Source organism: Coregonus lavaretus, assembly GCF_964263955.1.
Source record: "Coregonus lavaretus genome assembly, chromosome: 29".
Taxonomy (NCBI): domain Eukaryota; kingdom Metazoa; phylum Chordata; class Actinopteri; order Salmoniformes; family Salmonidae; genus Coregonus; species Coregonus lavaretus.
Window position 1 is genome coordinate 23,005,498 of NC_140016.1, and position 21,439 is coordinate 23,026,936.

A 21,439-nucleotide genomic window follows, 5' to 3' on the forward strand; every position below is an offset into this window, starting at 1 on the left:
GGGCCGGACCGGGCTGACGACGCGCACCATTGGCTTGGTGCGGGGAGCAGGGACGGGCCGGACCGGGCTGACGAAGCGCACCACTGGCTTGGTGCGGGGAGCAGGAACAGGCCGGGCCGGGCTGGCGACGCGCATCATAGGCTTGGTGCGGGGAGCAGGAACAGGCCGGGCCGGGCTGGTGACGCGCACCATTGGCTTGGTGCGGGGAGCAGGGACGGGCCGGACCGGGCTGACGAAGCGCACCATTGGCTTGGTGCGAGGGGCAGGAACAGGCCGGGCCGGGCTGGCGACGCGCACCATTGGCTTGGTGCGAGGGGCAGGAACAGGCCGGGCCGGGCTGGCGACGTGCACCATTGGCTTGATTTGATGACCACCATGCCCCCAATTTGTTGATGCATTTATTTTTTGGATTTTGGAAAATAATTTGGCTGTATTATTTGTAATCTATTTTCTCAGTAAGTCAAGAACAACTTAAATATAAATGGCATTGATTAAGCTTAATAACATAATACATGTATTAAGTGATAGAGGATTTGTTAATACAGTGAGGGAAAAAAGTATTTGATCCCCTGCTGATTTTGTACGTTTGCCCACTGACAAAGCAATGATCAGTCTATAAGTTTAATGGTAGGTTTATTTGAACAGTGAGAGACAGAATAACAACAAAAAAATCCAGAAGAACGCATGTCAAAAATGATATAAATCCCAGGTGTCTTTTATACAGGTAACGAGCTGAGATTAGGAGCACTCTCTTAAAGGGAGTGCTCCTAATCTCAGTTTGTTACCTGTATGAAAGACACCTGTCCACGGAAGCAATCAATCAATCAGATTCCAAACTCTCCACCATGGCCAAGACCAAAGAGCTCTCCAAGGATGTCAGGGACAAGATTGTAGACCTACACAAGGCTGGAATGGGCTACAAGACCATCGCCAAGCAGCTTGGTGAGAAGGTGACAACAGTTGGTGCGATTATTCGCAAATGGAAGAAACACAAAAGAACTGTCAATCTCCCTCGGCCTGGGGCTCCATGCAAGATCTCACCTCGTGGAGTTGCAATGATCATGAGAACAGTGAGGAATCAGCCCAGAACTACACAGGAGGATCTTGTCAATGATTTCAAGGCAGCTGGGACCATAGTCACCAAGAAAACAATTGGTAACACACTACGCTGTGAAGGACTGAAATCCTGCAGTGCCCGCAAGGTCCCCCTGCTCAAGAAAGCACATATACAGGCCCGTCTGAAGTTTGCCAATGAACATCTGAATGATTCAGAGGAGAACTGGGTGAAAGTGTTGTGGTCAGATGAGACCAAAATGGAGCTCTTTGGCATCAACTCAACTCGCCGTGTTTGGAGGAGGAGGAATGCTGCCTATGACCCCAAGAAAACCATCCCCACCGTCAAACATGGTGGTGGAAACTTTATGCTTTGGGGGTGTTTTTCTGCTAAGGGGACAGGACAACTACACTGCATCAAAGGGACGATGGACGGGGCCATGTACCGTCAAATCTTGGGTGAGAACCTCCTTCCCTCAGCCAGGGCATTGAAAATGGGTCGTGGATGGGTATTCCAGCATGACAATGACCCAAAACACACGGCCAAGGCAACAAAGGAGTGGCTCAAGAAGAAGCACATTAAGGTCATGGAGTGGCCTAGCCAGTCTCCAGACCTTAATCCCATAGAAAATCTGTGGAGGGAGTTGAAGGTTCGAGTTGCCAAACGTCAGCCTCGAAACCTTAATGACTTGGAGAAGATCTGCAAAGAGGAGTGGGACAAAATCCCTCCTGAGATGTGTGCAAACCTGGTGGCCAACTACAAGAAACGTCTGACCTCTGTGATTGCCAACAAGGGTTTTGCCACCAAGTACTAAGTCATGTTTTGCAGAGGGGTCAAATACTTATTTCCCTCATTAAAATGCAAATCAATTTATAACATTTTTGACATGGGTTTTTCTGGATTTTTGTTGTTGTTATTCTGTCTCTCACTGTTCAAATAAACCTACCATTAAAATTATAGACTGATAATTTCTTTGTCAGTGGGCAAACGTACAAAATCAGCAGGGGATCAAATACTTTTTTCTGAGAATGCTTTCATGTGAAACCTGATATTTTATTGTTTAGAATGTTTCTCTGAAGGCATGAACATGTCTGCTAGTGGTTAGGTTACACTTGTAATGTGTAGTTTGTCGGTAATAGAATACCCAATTTTAGCCAAACACAAACACACACACACACACGTTTCAAGTTTTAATGTCACATGCACAAGTACAGTGAAATGGCTTTGTTGCAAGCTCTAACCCCAACAATGCAGTGATCAATAACAATGTAGTACTAAAAGGTAGAACAAGGTAGAACAAAAACACACAAGATATAAAATTAAGAAATGAGAAGAACACAATTAAGTAAGTCAGTTCCAGTACTATATTTACAATGTGCAGGGATACTGGATCGACAGAGGTAGGTATGTATAGGGGTAAGGTGACTTGGCATCAAGATATATGATAGACTGAGTAGCAGCAGCGTATATGATGATTGTATGTATGTAGGTGTGCGGGTGTGTAGAGTCAGTATAAATGTATGTGCATATTATGTGTGTGTTAGCAAATTATGGAGTGAGTGTTTGTGTGAGTGTTGGAGTATCATTTTACATTTTACATTTTCGTCATTTAGCAGACGCTCTTATCCAGAGCGACTTACAAATTGGATCAGTGTGTGTAGTGTGTAGGGCCCTGTGAGTGTGCATAGAGGCAGTGCAAAAATAAGAACAAAATACAAAGGTCAACTCAGATAGTCCATGTAGCCATTTTGTTTGCTATTTAGCAGTCTTATGGCAAGGGGATAGAAGCTATTCAGGAGCCTGTTGGTGTCAGACTTGATGCACTGGTACCTCTTGCCGTGCAGAGAGAACAGTCTATGGCTTGGGTGGTTGGAGTCTTTAACGATTTCCCGGGCCTTCCTTTCACACCGCCTGATATAGAGGTCCTGGATGGCAGGGCGCTCGTCCTCAGTGATGTACTGGGCTGTCCACACCACCCTCTGTAGCGCCATGCGATCGAGGGCGGTGCTATTGCCATACCAAGCAGTGATGCAACCAGTCAACTCTAGCATCTAGCATTCAACTCTAGCATCTAGCAGTCAACTCTAGCATCTAGCAGTCAACTCTAGCATCTAGCAGTCAACTCTAGCATTTCAACTCTAGCATCTAGCAGTCAGCTCTAGCATTTCAAATCTAGCATCTAGCAGTCAACTCTAGCATCTAGCAGTCAACTCTAGCATTTAAACTCTAGCAGTCGTCTGTGCAACATCAGAGGTTTGTGCTTCCCTAACTAGACATCTAGTTAACAGGGGAATGATAGAGGCACAATAGGCACACTGTGGACTAAAATACCCAGCCAATAGGCACACTGTGGACTACAATACCCAGCCAATAGGCACACTGTGGACTACAATACCCAGCCAATAGGCACACTGTGGACTACAATACCCAGCTAACAGCAGTCCTACTGTCACAGTATGGCTCTGCATTCTCCTCCAAGTGATGTTCCTTATGGAGTTGGCCTCACTTGACTAAAATGTCAGTTACTGTAAATCTAATTCCAGTTGTCCTAGAGAGGATGCCAGTCTGTTTCAGCACTGAAATGCCTGCCATATTAGTTTTAGTTTAACTAAAGATTCTCTACAGTGAAAAATGTAAAAGAATCAGATAGTGTCAGTTGATGATCTGGTCATTTCAACAACCTTCCCAACCCTGTTCTTGTCATTCGAGCAGACTGGCATCAGGCGATGAACACCCTTCCCACTGGGCACACACTGGTTGAATCAACGTTGTTTCCACATCATTTTAGTGAAATGAAGTTGAACCAACGTGGAATAGACGTTGAATGGATGTCTGTGCCCAGTGGGTTCCTTCTAGGAGTATGTGACAGGATGTTACAATTAACCCAGTAAGAACTCTTATATCCTCAATGTTGCAGAGTGTAAAAAAAACAGGACATCTGAAAGATGTCAGTTGTGAGGTATGCCACATGCTGAGTGAACAACAAAGACCCCATGCAATGCTGAGTTCCCAAAAAGTGCCTCAGTTGCCTGGGGAACCACAAGTTCAGCCCCACAATTGGGGCATTCGCAGATTCGCAGACACACAAGCCCATTCACATATTCAAACCTATACCCCATTCCCTGTTTCAGTGGTCCAAAATACAGCCTCCATGCGTTAACCATCTCCCTCTCCAGCACATCACCTTTGACCCTGCCCAACCACCACATACATTCATGTGGGTCGGCCCCATCGTCAAGACAACAGGGGAAACTATTTTCTATTTTCTCCACCTAGTTGGCAGCCAACTATAGATTCAAGGAATTTGAATATAGTCAATGGAGTTAAACCACAGTTGGGAACAGTTTTTGATGTCCCAATACCTTGGCATTGGGTCTACGAACTGACATATAAAACAACAATTGACACATCAATCCATTTGTTTCGATGTAAGATACTATATAAAGTACTTGCTACAAGGATGTATTGCAAAAGGAAATAGCAAAATGGCATTATACTGGGAAAGATGGGTTAATCTGTGGACATCAGAGGGTTGGAGTTAAAATCAGAATGAATGGTGGATTGGCTGCTGTTGTTGAATATCCAGCACTTGAAGAAAGAGGAATGTGTATCATTATTTAACTACAGGTACCGTAGTAGTGAGCGAAATAGCTGTAAGTAGCAGTAGAAGTTTATTCCAATTAGGGTGGGCATTCTAGGGTAGGGGGAAAAAAGCCTAGAGAAAAGAAAAATATCACAGACAAATGGGGTCAGTTGGTGAGGTTGTGATGAGTTGAGGTTCAGAATGAGGGGTTTAAATGAGCAAAGTGGTAGTGCTAATGTTGCCGTTAGGTATTTTATCCCTTTTTGTCTCTGCTTGACAGGTCCTGGTTAAAGATTAGGGGCAGATGAGGGGGATTGAGTCTTCTTGTAAAAACAGTGAGTCCTACGTGTGCTTTTTCAATCAAACCTTTCCCCCTGAGAGAGAGAGAATGGAGGAGGAGAAAGAGGGATGCATCTACACTGGTGCATCTGGAAAAGTACTCTGTTCTCTCTCTCTCTCTCCTTTCTTTCTCTCTCTCTCTCTGTCGATATAAAGTTTCAACAGGTGGTGTTATAGTTATTCTGCATTGTCGCTCAAATATACTTATATATGCTGTATCTCTTTCTGTCTCCTCTGTTTGGTGATTGTCGTTGCAATTGTCTTTCTTAATCAGTATTATTTCCAGAAGGAGGTCAGTAGCATATAATAATACCCCTGCAGAGAGAAAGAGAGAGGGAGCGAGAGAGAGAAATAGAGAGAGAGTTAGCGAGCGAGAGAAATAGAGAGCGAGATCTGTTCAAATCTTTATCTTAAATGTTTTTACTCCTTCCGTTAAGAGGATTTCATCAAAATCTTACTAACCCCCCTCCTCACTACACACAGTCAAACATGTGGACACTCACACAAAGAGAGACACAAACAAACACAATATATTTGCTGTCTCACTCCCACTTATTCCACAGAGAGAAGCTTTAGTTACACATTAAATGTATTTTTATACGCCGTGCCAAACACGTTTCTGAGCCTAATTGTTTTATTTAAAAAACATGGATTAATGCAAAATGTGGTTTTCATATTGAATGTGTTATAGGTTACATACAGTATATATATATATATATATATATATATATTACAATTAATTAGGAGTTGGAAAGCATTGATAGCCATATGTGTGGTTTGAGTGTGGGGGGGGGGGGGGGGGGGGGGGGGGGGTTATAGAGTTTGGGGGAGGAAAGGGGGAGGGAGTGGATTAGCGGGAGGGATGAGAAAGTGACACATCTGTTCAGAGTGAGCGAGAGGCGAGAGTGAGAGAGAGAGAAGTCAGGGACGAAGAGTAAGGTAAGCATAGGATAAACTGCACCTTTTATCATTTTTGATCTAACTGTCAATCATGAGAATCAACTTGTGTGTGTATGCACTATTTCTGAGTTTGTGTGTATGCAGCAAAAATGAATGTTGCACTTTATGTTTCCAGTATTGGTGTACAGATGCATTGTAGTAGCTATTAAAGATAATATATGTTTAATTTGCACCACCTCTTACAGTATGCTTTTTAGCTAATGCGTTTCTTTGCCATATTGTCTGACAGAGGGTGTTAGAACCATTTGTGCGTGATGAGTGCTTTAGAACTCCAACATGCACTGAAGCAGATGGTGGGTCCAAGTCAAGAGTGCGTGTTTGGAACCCAACATAATTAAAGAATCCATTCATTAACACCCACCGGCACTTTCATTACTCAGCCACCACAAGACACCCTCCACCCATCTCACTGTACCCCTTTCTTTCTTTCTTTCTTTCTTTCTTTCTTTCTTTCTTTCTTTCTTTCTTTCTTTCTTTCTTTCTTTCTTTCTTTCTTTCTTTCTTTCTTTCTTTCTTTCTGTAGCCTACCTCCTCTCTTAAGCTTCTCACTCTCTTAGTCTCCCCATTTATTCTCTCCTTTTATCCTTGAAAGGGAGAAGGAGGCACCACTTGTGTTTTATTTCCTCCCCTTCTCCTTCTATCTGTCCCTGGAGAAAAGGACTGAACCCCCATTCCACTTTAATCCCATTACTTTACAACTGTACTCGAGGATCCCTCTATCCTTTCATCCATCCTTCCATCCCTCCCTCTTTGCCCCCCTTCTTTAACTAAATGACACCCCCTAATTTAATTAAACCACCACATCCTTCTCAGCCCCCCTTACTCCCACCCCCATCCCACACACACTTTCCCTCTTTGAAATTAAATCTTATTGTACACACCCTTCCATATCCGTACGCCCCTCCCCTATTTACTTTATGCAAATGTTCTTCCATCTCCTGATTACATATTTATTGGTTCATCTGCCTATTGAACATGCCTACATCTCCTGACCATCTTCATCGACATTTTCATTCATCATTATTTTCAGTTTGAATATAATATTGTATCTCTGCATTATATACATATTATTAAAATGTTCTCAATGATAAAGAGGGAGATTTACTCACTTTTATGCTGAGTAAAAACGAGGCTATACAGCAGGGGCGTCAGTTCGGTTAAAATGCATCAGCTGTTGAACGTATAGCCTGTCTGACTTAGGCTTTAGGACCATGTGGAGCATCGCTCGGAGATCAGCTGCCAGTTTGCGCCCTTTTCTCTCACTTTTAGAAAGCAGAGACGGTGCCAGTTTGCTCTGCCAGTCCGCCGTTTAAGCAGTGCGCCGATTGCTTTGAATTTGATGTCAGCATTTGAACTCGGCCTTGTAAACCTTGTTGTAATCTGATAGCTAGGGGTTAATTGCATTGGGAATTGGGAGGTGAGGGAGCCCTCCTTTTTGGTGACCATTCGAAACCAAAAGCCATTTTATTGCTATTAAAATGCTGTGATAGCTGTAGGCCTAATTGATATTTAGATTAATTTGCCCTGTAGACTAGTGCAATTTTGGTTTCATGTATTGGTATGAAAATAAACACAACTGAACAACTTGCTATTTAGAGCATTTCCCCAAAATACATGTCCTGTTTTTGGCTTCAAAGACAATAACAATTGTAGGCTATAAAAAATGTACATTGTCATGCAGTGACAGAATGATAATTGAGATTATGCAAATCAATAATGATTTAGTTGTAGGCCTACTTCATCGTCATCATCCTCTGGCTGCATCCCTAATACCTACATGTAGCCTACCTGCCTCTGGTATAATGCATTTCCACGTCCACCTCTCACTTCTCACGTCTTGCTTGTCCATCTTGCTTGTCCATTCTTACAGATCAACCTTGCTGGCAAAACGTCATTAAATATTGCTAAGTTATTTAGCTAGTGTGGATGTAATATATATATATATATATATATATATATATATATATATATATATATATATATATATATATATATATATATATATAATAACCACCCAGATAGTGCAACTACTACTTAGGCAACATAATCATATCAGACAGAGTCAAGCTGGCCCGGGGGAAAATGCGCGAGCCGCCCCTTCGTTGGCTACTATGTTACAATCAATATTCTCGGAGCCGCCTTGTTGATACAGAATGTTTCAATATTCTCCGAGCCGCCTTGTTCATACAATGCATAAATATTCACATAATGTTTCCCGTCTCTGGTGAATAATGCAAATGCAAAAATTAGCTGGGCGCACACATTAGGAACATCTCTGAATGCTGTGCAACGAGACAATTTTGGTGGGAGGCGCACGAGACAATGACGCTGTCATGGTACACTGTAGGCCTATGCGCAGTTCCCCAAGGGTGGCTTCATACAGCCTATAAAGGGGTCGCCAAACTTTTTCATGTGGAGTGCCAATTTACATTTGATCCTACCATTTCTAAAGATCTGCGTGCCAGTTATGATTTTCATTTTTGTATAAACTTTTATTTAATCAGGGGAGCCCAATTGAGACCAGGGTATCCTTTTCAAAATACACATTGTAGGCTACATAACTGTGGCCAAAAAATGTATAACTGCCCAACAAACTAAATAATGATATACACTATATATACAAAAGCATGTGGACACCCCTTCAAATTAGTGGATTCGGCTATTTCAGCCACACCCGTTGCTGACAGGTGTATAAAATGGAGCACACAGCCATGCAATCTCCATAGACAAACATTGGCAGTAGAATGGCCTTACTGAAGAGCTCAGTGACTTTCAACATGGCACCATCATAGGATGCCACCTTTCCAACAAGTCAGTTTGTCCAATTTCTGCCCTGCTAGAGCTGCCATGGTCAACTGTAAGTGCTGTTATTGTGAAGTGGAAATGTCTAGGAGTAACAATTGCTCAGCCGCAAAGTGGTAGGCCACACAAGCTCACAGAACGGGACCGCCGAGTGCTGAAGCACGTAAAAATAATCTGTCCTCAGTTGCAACACTCACTACCAACTTCCATACTGCCTCTGGAAGCAACGTCAGCACAATAACTGTTTGTCGGGAGCTTCATAAAATGGGTTTCCATGGCCGAGCAGCCACACACAAGTCTAAGATCACCATGCGTCGGCTGGAGTGGTGTAAAGCTCGCCATCATTGGACTCTGGAGCAGTGGAAACGGGTTCTCTGGAGGGATGAATCATGCTTCACCATCTGGTAGTCCGATGGACAAATCTGGGTTTGGCGGATGCCAGGAGAATGCTACTTGCCCAAATGCATAGTGCCAACTGTAAAGTTTGGTGGAGGAGGAATATTGGTCTGGGGCTGTTTTTCATGGTTCTAGGCCCCTTAGTTCCAGGTAAGGAAAATATTAATACTACAGCATACAATTAATTCCTAGACGATTCTGTGCTTCCAACTTTGTGGCAACAGTTTGGAAAGGCTCTTTCCTGTTTCAGCATAACAATGCTCCCGTGCACAAAGCGAGATCCATACAGAAATGGTTTGTCGAGATCGGTGTGGAAGAACTTGACTGGCCTGCACAGGGCCCTGACCGCAACCCCATCGAACACCTTTGGGATGAATTGGAACTCTGACTGAGAGCCAGGCCTAATTGCCCAACATCAGTGCCCGCCCTCACTAATGCTCTTGTGGCTGAAAGGAAGCAATTCTCCGCAGCAATGTTCCAACATCTAGTGGAAAGCCTTCCCAGAAGAGTGGAGGCTGTTATAGCAGCAAAGGGAGGACCAACTCCATATTAATGCCCATGATTTTGGAATGAGATGATCGACGAGCAGGTGTTCACACACTTTTGGTCATGTAGTGTATATCTATATATACTGTATATATATCCTGAACCAACATATACACTACCGGTCAAAAGTTTTAGAACACCTACTCATTCAAGGGTTTTTCTTTATTTTTTACTATTTTCTACATTGTAGAATAATAGTGAAGACATCAAAACTATGAAATAAAACATATGGAATCTTGTAGTAACCAAAAAAGTGTTCAACAAATCAAAATATATTTTATATTTGAGATTCTTCAAATAGCCACCCTTTGCCTTGATGACAGCTTTGCACACTCTTGGCATTCTCTCAACCAGCTTCACCTGGAATGCTTTTCCAACAGTCTTGAAGGAGTTCCCACATATGCTGAGCGCTTGTTGGCTGCTTTTCCTTCACTCTGCGGTCCGACTGGTCCTAAACCATCTCAATTTGGTTGAGGTTGGGGGATTGTGGAGGCCAGGTCATCTGATGCAGCACTCCATCACTCTCCTTATTGGTAAAATAGCCCTTACACAGCCTGGAGGTGTGTTGGGTCATTGTCCTGTTGAAAAACAAATGATAGTCCCACTAAGCCCAAACCAGATGGGATGGCGTATCGCTGCAGAATGCTGTGGTAGCCGTGCTGGTTAAGTGTGCCTTGAATTCTAAATAAATTCCAGACAGTGTCACCAGCAAAGCACCCCCACACCATAACACCTCCTCCTCCATGCTTTACAGTGGGAAATACACATGCAGAGATCATCCGTTCACCCACACCGCATCTCACAAAGACATGGCGGTTGGAACCAAAAATCTCAATTTGGACTCCAGACCAAAGGACACATTTCCACAGGTCTAATGTCCATTGCTCGTGTTTCCTGGCCAAAGCAAGTCTCTTTTTATTATTGGTTTCCTTTAGTAGTGGTTTCTTTGCAGTAATTCGACCATGAAGGCCTGATTCACACAGTCTCCTCTGAACAGTTGATGTTGAGATGTGTCTGTTACTTGAACTCTGTGAAGCATTTATTTGGGCTGCAATTTCTGAGGCTGGTAACTCTAATGAACGTGTCCTCTGCAGCAGAGGTAACTCTGGGTCTTCCATTCCTGTGGCGGTCCTCATGAGAGCCAGTTTCATCATAGCGCTTGATGTTTTTTGCGACTGCACATTAAGTAATAGTCCCCTGTAGCTCAGTTGGAAGGCACAATTGTTAATTGAAATGCATTCCAGGTGACTACCTCATGAAGCTGGTTGAGAGCATGCCAAGAGTGTACAAAGCTGTCATCAAGGCAAAGGGTGGCTATTTGAAGAATCTCAAATATAAAATATATTTTGATTTGTTGAACCCTTTTTCTATTACTACATGATTCCATATGTGTTATTTCATAGTTTTGATGTCTTCACTATTTTTCTACAATGTAGAAAATAGTAAAATTAAAGAAAAACTCTTGAATGAGTAGGTGTTCTCAAACTTTTGACCAGTAGCATATATATATATATTATTATTTTTTTTGGGGGGGGTATTATTTAAGATACTCTTTGAAGAGGTAGGGTTTCAGGTTTTTTAGGAAGATGGGCAGGGACTCTGCTGTCCTAGCTTCAGGGGGAAGCTTATTCCACCATTGGGGTGCCATGACAGAGAAAAGCTTGGACTGGGCAGAGCGGGAGCTGCCCTCCCGTAGGGGTGGGAGGGCCAAGAGACCAGAGGTGGCAGAACAGAGTGCTCGGGCTGAGGTGTAGGGTTTGAGCATAGCCTGAAGATAGGGAGGGGCAGTTCCTCTTGCGTGTTTAAAATATGGTGCAAAGCCAAGCTTTGTAAAGTCATTTAAAGCCTTTAACATAAACTGTGTCAATGTTTTCTTTGGCAACAACAGCAGAAAACTAACATTATAAACCGGTGGCTCCTCCCTCCCATCTCCAGAGCGCTTTACTGGTTTTACGAGCAGCGCCAAAAAGTACCGAGAGGCACTGGTCCTGTCACAGCTTATCTTCACTCTTCACCGTTAATTCGACCATGAAGGACGAATGACACATCGTAGACCTTGACCAGTCACATGGCTGAACTGACCGGAGGCGATACATGTTCACTCCAACTTTGTTTCCCGAGTTTGATTGGAATATGTGAACGCCAGCAGGATGAAGGCAGCGGTGTGGCGTTTTCTCCTCCTGTACGTGTGTGAGCGCATGCAAACCGTGTCCGTGGCCGGGGTCCAAGGCTCAGCAGTTACCCCAATGGACACAACAGCTTCCACATGCTCTGCTCCTGTTACCCCCACGGACGACGAGACCACTGGACTGGTGGTGAGGAAAAATGCAGAGGTGTATAGGCCTATAGGGATGTTTGTATTATTTATCCAGAATGGATTATTTATTTCAGCAAGTTGTCATTTACGATGGCCTCTAAAGTGAAAATAGTAAAAATTGTGAATAGTTAATAGAGAAAATAGTGAATACCAATCCAAAACCAAAGGTGTTACATCATATGCCTTTATCTGATTTTGTCTAATTTGTTTTTTCACTTGACACAGAGTTACCTTGATGAGCAAGCTTCTATAACTGGGCTCACATGCATATGGACCTGTACCTTCACAGGATTGGTCTATCGAGTTAAACACTTTATGTAGACACTTTAAGGGGCTGTCGAGTCAACCCCTGCTTTTTACTTATCTGATTTTCACTTAACCTGTGATTTCTCTTTACCCACTCAAAACTACCACTTCTGCTATTAATGACATTGTCATATTGAACCCACGTCTCTGTAGTTTACATCTGAGTCCTACCTATATTGACTGTAAGTCGCTTTGGATAAAAGCGTCTGCTAAATGACATATTATTATTATTATTATTATATGATGCTTCTCAATGCAATACTTCGGTGTCTTGTCCCAGGATTGGCTGACGAGGTATGGCTACCTCCCGCCCTCGGACCCCTCCACTGGACAGCTACAGGTCTGGACAGCTGTCACTCATGCTGTTAGCGCCATGCAAAGGTTTGCAGGCCTAGAGGAGACAGGAGTTGCAGGTGAGAAAAGAGAAAGAGGGTTGGGGAAATTAGGGTGATTGTATCCATTCTCTGTGATTCTCTCTCTCCTTCTCTCTCTCTCAATTCAATTCCATTTTTTCAATTTAAGGGCTTTATTGGCATGGGAAACGTATGTTAACATTGCCAAAGCAAGTGAAGTAGATAGCAAACAAAAGTGAAATAAACAATATATATTAACAGTAAACATTACACTCAGAAGTTCCAAATGAATAAAGACATTTCAAATGTCATATTATGTATATATACAGTGTTGTAACAATGTGCAAATAGTTAAAGTACAAATGGGAAAATAAATAAACATAAATATGGGTTGTATTTACAATGGTGTTTGTTCTTCACTGGTTGCCCTTTTCTTGTGGCAACAGGTCACAAATATTGCAGCTGTGATGCACACTGTGGTATTTCACCCAGAAGATAAGGGAGTTTATCAAAATTGGGTTTGTTTTCTAATTCTTTGTGGATCGCTGTAATCTGAGGGAAATATGTGTCTCTAATATGGTCATACATTTGGCAGGAGGTTAGGAAGTGCAGCTCAGTTTCCACCTCATTTTGTGGGCAGTGTGCACATAGCCTGTTTTCTCTTGAGAGCCAGGTCTGCCTACGGCGGCCTTTCTCAATAGCAAGGCTATGCTCACTGAGTCTGTACATAGTCAAAGCTTTCCTTAAGTTTGGGTCAGTCACAGTGGTCAGGTATTCTGCCACTGTGTACTTTCTGTTTAGGGCCAAATAGCATTCTAGTTTGCTCTGTTTTTTTTGTTTTCTCATGATTTGGTTGGGTCTAATTGTGCTGTTGCTGTTGTTGTTGTGTTGTTCTCTCTCTCTCTCTCTCTCTCTCTCTCTCTCTCTCTCTCTCTCTCTCTCTCTCTCTCTCTCTCTCTCTCTCTCTCTCTCTCTCTCTCTCTCTCTCTCTCTCTCTCTCTCTCTCTCTCTCTCTCTCTGTCTCGCTCTCGCTCTCGCTGTCCTCATGTCTAAGATGAGGAGACGCTGGCTCTGATGCGAGCCCCGCGATGTTCACTGCCAGACAAAGGGGAGGAGCCCAAACCACTGGCCAATCAGCTCCAGGAGGGGCAGGGCCTGAGGAGAAAGAGGGCTGTGACCACATGGACACGAAGGAACATCAACTGGAGGTTCATTAGACTTCTGCTCATCATCCCTCCAACATACCCTCTTATTCATCAACTTATCACTCAATAGAACTTTTGTGAAACATCACAGTACAGTTGAAAAATATATGGCAAATAGAAATCCAATATGGATGGTGTTAAGAGATAGATGGGAGGTGTTGAATGGAGTTGAAGGATGGGACTAATAATAACTAACAACAACTAATAACAACAAGATAACTAATGTAAAGCATACTGTGTCCATAATAAGTATATAGGTTATAGGTTGAGAGCTTTTGTGAAAGAGCACAGTTAGAAAGATATTTACATTTACATCATTTAGCAGACGCTCTTATCCAAAGCGACTTACAAATTGGTGCATTCAACATATGATAGCCAGTGGGAAAACCATTTAAAAAAAAAATTGTATTGGGGTGTGGGTGAGTAGAAGGATTACTTTATACTATTCCAGGTATTCCTTAAAGAGGTAGGGTTTCAAGTGTCTCCGGAAGGTGGTCAGTGACTCTGCTGTCCTGGCGTCGTGGGGGAGCTTGTTCCACCATTGGGGTGCCAGAGCAGCAAATAGCTTTGACTGGGCTGAGCGGGAACTGTGCTTCCGAAGAGGTAGGGGAGCTAGCAGGCCAGAGGTGGATAAACGTAGTGCCCTCGTTTGGGTGTAGGGTCTGATCAGAGCCTGAAGGTATGGAGGTGCCGTTCCCCTCACAGCTCCGTAGGCATGCACCATGGTCTTGTAGTAGATGCAAGCCTCAACTGGAAGCCAGTGGAGTGTACGGAGGAGCGGGGTGACATGAGAGAACTTGGGAAGGTCGAACACCAGATGGGCTGCAGCGTTCTGGACAAGTTGTAGGGGTTTAATGGCACAGGCAGGGAGCCCAGCCAACAGCGAGTTGCAGTAATCCAGACGGGAGATGACAAGTGCCTGGATTAGGACCTGTGCCGCTTTCTGTGTAAGGTAGGGTCGTACTCTGCGAATGTTGTAGAGCATGAACCTGCAGGATCGGGTCACCGCTTTGATCTTAGCGGAGAACGACAGGGTGTTGTCCAGGGTCACGCCAGACATGCAGAGATGCGATTCGCCACCTGGTTATCAGAAGGGGGAAAGGAGAAAATGAATTTTGTGTTGTCTGCGAAGCAATGATAGGAGAGACCATGTGAGGATATGACAGAGCCAAGTGACTTGGTGTATAGAGAGAATAGGAGAGGGCCTAGAACTGAGCCCTGGGGGACACCAGTGGTGAGAGCATGTGGGGCGGAGACAGATTCTCGCCACACCACCTGGTAGGAGTGACCTGTCAGGTAGGACGCAATCTAAGTGAGCAGCGCCGGAGATGCCCAACTCGGAGAGGGTGGAGAGGAGGATCAGATGGTTCACAGTAGATATGGCATATAGAAGCAAACCGGATGGACATCATGAAAATGATCGGAGAGGTTGAGGGTAGAGGAAGTTCAGGAGTAAAAACAAACAAAATATAATTATTGTAAAATTGACTGTGTCCATAAAATGTATATAGTATGTATAAGCTGGAAGTAGAGGCCTAAGCCTTGTTGTTCACTAGTTTACTCCAATTAGGGAAGGGGTGGTGGGGTTGGAAAGTAATGAAGGGAAATATATATTTTTAAAGGATATGTATATATGTATGTATATATACATATGTATGTGTACAGTTGAAGTCGGAAGTTTACACACACCTTAGCCCAATACATTTAAACTCAGTTTTTCACAATTCCTGACATTTAATCCTAGTCAAAATTCCCTGTCTTAGGTCAGTTAGGATCACCACTTTATTTTAAGAATGTGAAATATGTCAGAATAATAGTAGAGAGAATGATTTATTTCAGCTTTTATTTATTTCATCACATTCCCAGTGGGTCAGAAGTTTGCATACACTCAATTAGTATTTGGTAGCATTGCCTTTAAATTGTTTAACTTGGGTCAAACATTTTGGGTAGCCTTCCACAAGCTTCCCACAATAAGTTGGGTGAATTTTGGCCCATTCCTCCTGACAGAGCTGGTGTAACTGAGTCAGGTTTGTAGGCCTCCTTGCTCGCACACGCTTTTTCAGTTCTGGCCACAAATGTTCTATAGGATTGATGTCAGGGCTTTGTGATGGCCACTCCAATACCTTGACTTTGTTGTCCTTAAGCCATTTTGCCACAACTTTGGAAGTATGCTTGGGGTCATTGTCCATTTGGAAGACCCATTTGGGACCAAGATTTAACTTCCTGACGGATGTCTTGAGATGTTGCTTCAATATATCCACATAATTTTCCTTCCTCATGATGCCATCTATTTTGTGAAGTGCACCAGTCCCTCCTGCAGCAAAGCACCCCCACAGCATGATGCTGCCACCCCCGTGCTTCACGGTTGGGATGGTGTTCTTCGGCTTGCAAGCAATCCCCTTTTTCCTCCAAACATGACGATGGTCATTATGGCCAAACAGTTCTATTTTTGTTTCATCAGACCAGAGGACATTTCTCCAAAAAGTACGATCTTTGTCCCCATGTGCAGTTGCAAACCGTAGTCTGGCTTTTTTATGGCGGTTTTGGAGCAGTGGCTTCTTCCTTGCTGAGCGGCCTTTCAGGTTATGTCGATATAGGACTCGTTTTACTGTGGATATAGATACTTTTGTACCTGTTTCCTCCAGTATCTTCACAAGGTCCTTTGCTGTCGTTCTGGGATTGATTTGCACTTTTCGCACAAAAGTATGTTAATCTCTAGGAGACAGAACGCATCTCATTCTTGAGCAGTATGATGGCTGCGTGGTCCCATGGTGTTTATGCTTGCGTACTGTTGTTTGTACAGATGAACGTGGTACCGTCAGGCGTTTGGAAATTGCTCCCAAGGATGAACCAGACTTGTGGAGATCTACAATTTTCTGAGGTCTTGGCGGATTTCTTTTGATTTTCCCATGATGTCAAGCAAAGAGGCACTGAGTTTGAAGGTAGGCCTTGAAATACATCCACAGGTACACCTCCAATTGACTCAAATGATGTCAATTAGCCTATCAGAAGCTTCGAAAGCCATGACATTTTCTGGAATTTTCCAAGCTGTTTAAAGGCACAGTCAACTTAGTGTATGTAAACTTCTGACCCACTGGAATTGTGATACAGCGAATTATAAGTGAAATATTCTGTCTGTAAACAATTGTTGGAAAAATTACTTGTGTCATGCACAAAGTAGATGTCTTAACCGACTTGCCAAAACTATAGTTTGTTAACAAGACATTTGTGGAGTGGTTGAAAAACGAGTTTTAATGACTCCAACCTAAGTGTATGTAAACTTCCGACTTCAACTATATATGCATGTCTGTGTATGTATATATATATATATATATATATACATATTTGCGAGAAAAAAAACATATGGGGGATTAGAGGTGATGCAGACAATTACATTGATGGAAGTTACAATCTATCTGCAATATTAAAGCTGATCTACCCCCTAAAAAAAAAACGTATCACTCAATTGTCAATTTATCTCTAATTCGTTATCCCTACAGCTCTCTCATCCTCCCTAGAGCTCCCTAGTAATGCATATATCATTCTCTCTCTCTCTCTCTCTCTCTCTCTCTCTCTCTCTCTCTCTCTCTCTCTCTCTCTCTCTCTCTCTCTCTCTCCCTCGCTCTCTTTCTTTCTCTCAAATAAATGTCCCTAGGTTGCGTTCATACCCCACCTCCTCCTCCCTCTCCCGTGAGACTATTCGCTCCCTGGTGTTCTACGCCCTGAGGGTGTGGGCGGAGCCAACCCCGCTGGAGTTCCACGAGGTCAGTCTCTTTCCCTAGACGTTCCTTTTTGTAATAGTTGATTACAAAGATTACCCCTCACGCTCTTTCTTTCTTTCTTTCTTTCTTTCTTTCTTTCTTTCTTTCTTTCTTTCTTTCTTTCTTTCTTTCTTTCTTTCTTTCTTTCTCTCTCTCTCCCCTTCTGACCTCACTTCCTGTTTCTCCCGTTGCCAGGTGGGAGGCCCAGAAGGGGCGGATCTGCAGGTGGACTTCCACCACGGTTTCCATGGTGACGGCTACCCCTTCGATGGTGCAGGAGGAACTGTTGGCCACGCCTTCTTCCCCTCTGACCTCGCCAGAGCGGGCGGAGTACACCTGGATGCCGAGGAGGAGTGGGTGTTCCGCCAGCCAGGTGAGTGACAGCCAGAAGACCCAGAGACAGCAAAAATAGGTACTGGGGGATTCAAGAGCCCAATACCAAACCAAACACTAGCCCTTACCCCTAGGAACTTCTTGTAGAACTGAAAGTTAAGGGCAAGTATTTGCATTAGTGTGATAGCTCCGTGCAGCCCTCTGGTAAGCTAGGTATAATTTATGGTCGACTCTCCACTGTTTAATCATCCTGAGGTTTACAATAGTAAGGGGTTCAATTTGGAGAATATTATGGACACAGTCAAGACACTGCTAACATTCCCCCTAAACTGAAACTCTACACCTCCCCACCCCCACAACCATTGCCCCTCCCCAGCCTCTGAGGGAACAGACCTGTTCACCGTGCTGGTGCATGAATTTGGCCACGCCCTGGGTTTGTCCCACTCATCTGCCAGGCGCTCTGTGATGAGACCTTACTTCCAGGGCCCCGTAGGAGACCCTCTACATTACCGCCTGGGCCCGCACGACCTGGAGCTCATCACCAGGCTCTATGGTCAGTCTGTGTGTGTGTGTGTTTATTATTACTTGTCCACTTAGTGTGGGTGTGTGTGTCCTCCTGTTTGTGTACTGAATTCTGAAAGGAAGGTGTTGTGTTGGCAGGTAATAGAAATCACCTCATGGTCACAGACGTTCCTCGGTTGTCTCCTGAACCTCAGCTGCAGTATCGTGACAGACATGGACATCGACACAGACACAGGTACTGACACACTACAGACACAGGTACTGACAGGTTAACAAAAGTGGATAAGGGACAGCCACTCAACCAATAACTATCTCCCCAATCCCTCCCTCCCTCCCTCCCTCCCTCCCTCCCTCCCTCCCTCCCTCCCTCCCTCCCTCCCTCCCTCCCTCCCTCCCTCTCCTCCTCTCTGTTGCTCTCTCCTTTTCTTTCAGCCATTCTGTAGACCGCTGTAACACTAGCTTTGATGCAGTGGCCAAGATTAGGGGAGAGACGTTCTTCTTTAAAGGTGAGTGTGGTGTAGGTTGGCTCCCTATCGGTTGGGTACTGCTTTGACTATTTCCCCTAGGCATGATCGCCCCCTGGTGGATGTATCCACAACTGCAGGACTGTGTATTGAACTCCTCTCTGTCTCACCTCACCTCTCTTTATCTGTATCTGTCCTTCACCCAATACTCCCCTCTCTATTACTACCCTGACTATCCTGCCTTATGCCTCTCTACCCCCCCCCCCCCCCCCCCCCCCTCTGGCAGGGCTGAGTATGTGGAGGGTCAGTACTGGGGGGCTGGTGTCGGGCCGGGGGGCCTCGGTGAGGAGGCTGTGGAGGGGGCTACCACCTAACCTGCCCCCTCTGCAGGCTGTGTTGGAGAGACACTCGGACCACGCCATCATCTTCATCACTGGTTGGTAACCTCTGACCCCAGTCACCCCACACAATATGAGGTTGGAATAATGCTTTGAAAGCTGTTTGAAAAGCTGTCTGAAATTTCTGCCTGTTTTGGTGGGATGGAGTTTTGGCCTGCCTGGTGACATCATCATGTGGTAAATTAGTTAATAGACCAATAAGAAAGAGAGTTCCAAACCACTCTGCCAATAACAGCTAATTTTCAGTTTTCCCCCCCACTCCCAGACAGAAATTGCTCTTTGCTACGAAGCTATTTTTGTTTATTTTTGACCATTTCAATTTAAAACAATCACATTAAGGTACTTAATTGTTACAGAGAAATTATTTGATATTGAGATAAAAATGGCTGCATTGGGCCTTTAACAACAGAGGAAAATTAGTGCTGTTCAACAGACTAAACTATGTTCTTGATTCTAGTTTCTCTCTCCACCCGTATTCATATACCCTTATGAATGAATTATAAACCAGACCACAACCTTGAGGACACTCTTCATTGCCTCTTTCCGTTTTGTTTTGTAGAGTCCCAGTTTTGGCTGTTCAAGGGCCTCTCTCTCCATGAGGACTACCCCCGCCCCCTGTCAGCCCTGAGGAAATGGGGAGAGACAGAAGGAAAGGGAGGAGGAGAGGAAGGAGAGGGGGAGCAGGGCCTGATGTGGGATCCAGAGGAAGGACCAGTGTGGGGGGAGATTGGAGAGGGGGGAGCAGGAGGAGGAGAGGAAGAAGAGAGTGACGCCTGGGCTGAACTTATCAGAGGAGGAGTGAATGGGATTACCACTGAGAGAGACGGTGAGAGAGAGAGGGAGAAAGAGAGAAAGTGTGTAAGAGAGAAAGTGAGTGAGAGAGCGATGAATGAGGAGAACAGCCTGTGAGTGACAATGTGAAAGATTATATGTGTGTGAGACACCTCACATAATGTACAATACATGTGTGAGTGTATTTATATCAACATAGATTAAGCCCCCTCCTATATCACGTCCACAGGCTCTGTGTATCTCTTCAAAGGAGATTCCTATTGGAAGTTCTCCTACCCAGGCTCTGCCCCGGAGGCAGGATATCCTCGATCCCTGGCCACCGATTGGTTGGACTGCCCTCACCCCTCAGCACCTGTCCAAGACAACTTTTCTCTCTCTCTGCCTACCCCTACTGGACGGCAGGAGTTCCGCGAGAGGGGGAGAGAAGAGAGGGGAGGCCAGAGGAAGGGCCAGGGCCTGGACAGACACAGAGACATAGACAGAGAGGGACTGCAGCACTTGCCCTGCACTTGCCTGAATGGAGCAACAAGAGGCAGCGTGAGCGTGACATCATTCATAAGTGCCCTGCTGTTGACTCTCCTTCCCCTGATAACTGTGTGATGTTGGGCTACGTCCCAATACTCTACGATGGCCTCCCCCCTCTCACCCCCATCTATCCCATGGCTACGTCCCAATACTCCACGATGGCCTCCCCCCTCTCACCCCCTTCTATCCCATGGCTACGTCCCATAACTACAACGGCCTCCTCCTCTCACCCCATCCATTCCCTTGGCAAGCCAGAGGTTGTGGCTGCCATTTTCAATAGTGCTAGGCCCTTTCTCACCTTCCTCTATGACAAAGTTTCCCATGCACCCTTACAATCCATTATACATACCTACACTTAGGGCTGTGGTATAGGGGTTAGGAGAAGTTGGGAATTTTGGACACAACCAAGAAGTCCCTCCACACCAAAGGAGGAATGTTTGTCCTGGACATTTGGATATGTCAGCAGAGTCTGTCTCTGTCTATCTGTGAAATGTATCCCTTTGCACCTTGTTGTACAGCCAACGCTCAATGATTGTGTAATTTTGGCCAATTTCAGAAAATGTTATCTAACAAAATAAAATAAAAATAAAACATTGTCTTCTGTGTTCATTGTTAAACCATAGATGCAGATGTCTAATTTATATTTGATACTAAAAGCAATAAAAGTAAGTCAACGTTTGGTTTATAGTTCACTGTCAAAATGTGTCTCTTGGGGTGTTGCCCTATAGAGCCCCTGACCAAACCAAACAAACTATAAATAATTGATAGTTGTAGAGGTCCAAT

At 44.4% G+C, this 21,439-nt stretch overlaps 1 protein-coding gene across 1 annotated transcript; it reads left to right on the forward strand.

Moving 5' to 3' along the window:
• The first annotated feature begins 11,664 nt into the window (after positions 1–11,664).
• On the forward strand, positions 11,665–21,241 carry LOC311104709 (matrix metalloproteinase-17-like). The gene is made up of 11 exons (XM_084146594.1): positions 11,665–11,995; positions 12,584–12,716; positions 13,711–13,864; positions 17,517–17,625; positions 17,818–17,995; positions 18,332–18,508; positions 18,616–18,712; positions 18,910–18,983; positions 19,228–19,377; positions 19,899–20,165; positions 20,361–21,241. Exons 1-11 carry the CDS (start codon positions 11,831–11,833, stop codon positions 20,729–20,731), a joined length of 1,875 nt encoding a protein of 624 aa, XP_084002720.1. The 5' UTR covers positions 11,665–11,830; the 3' UTR covers positions 20,732–21,241.
• Positions 21,242–21,439: the final 198 nt, after the last annotated feature.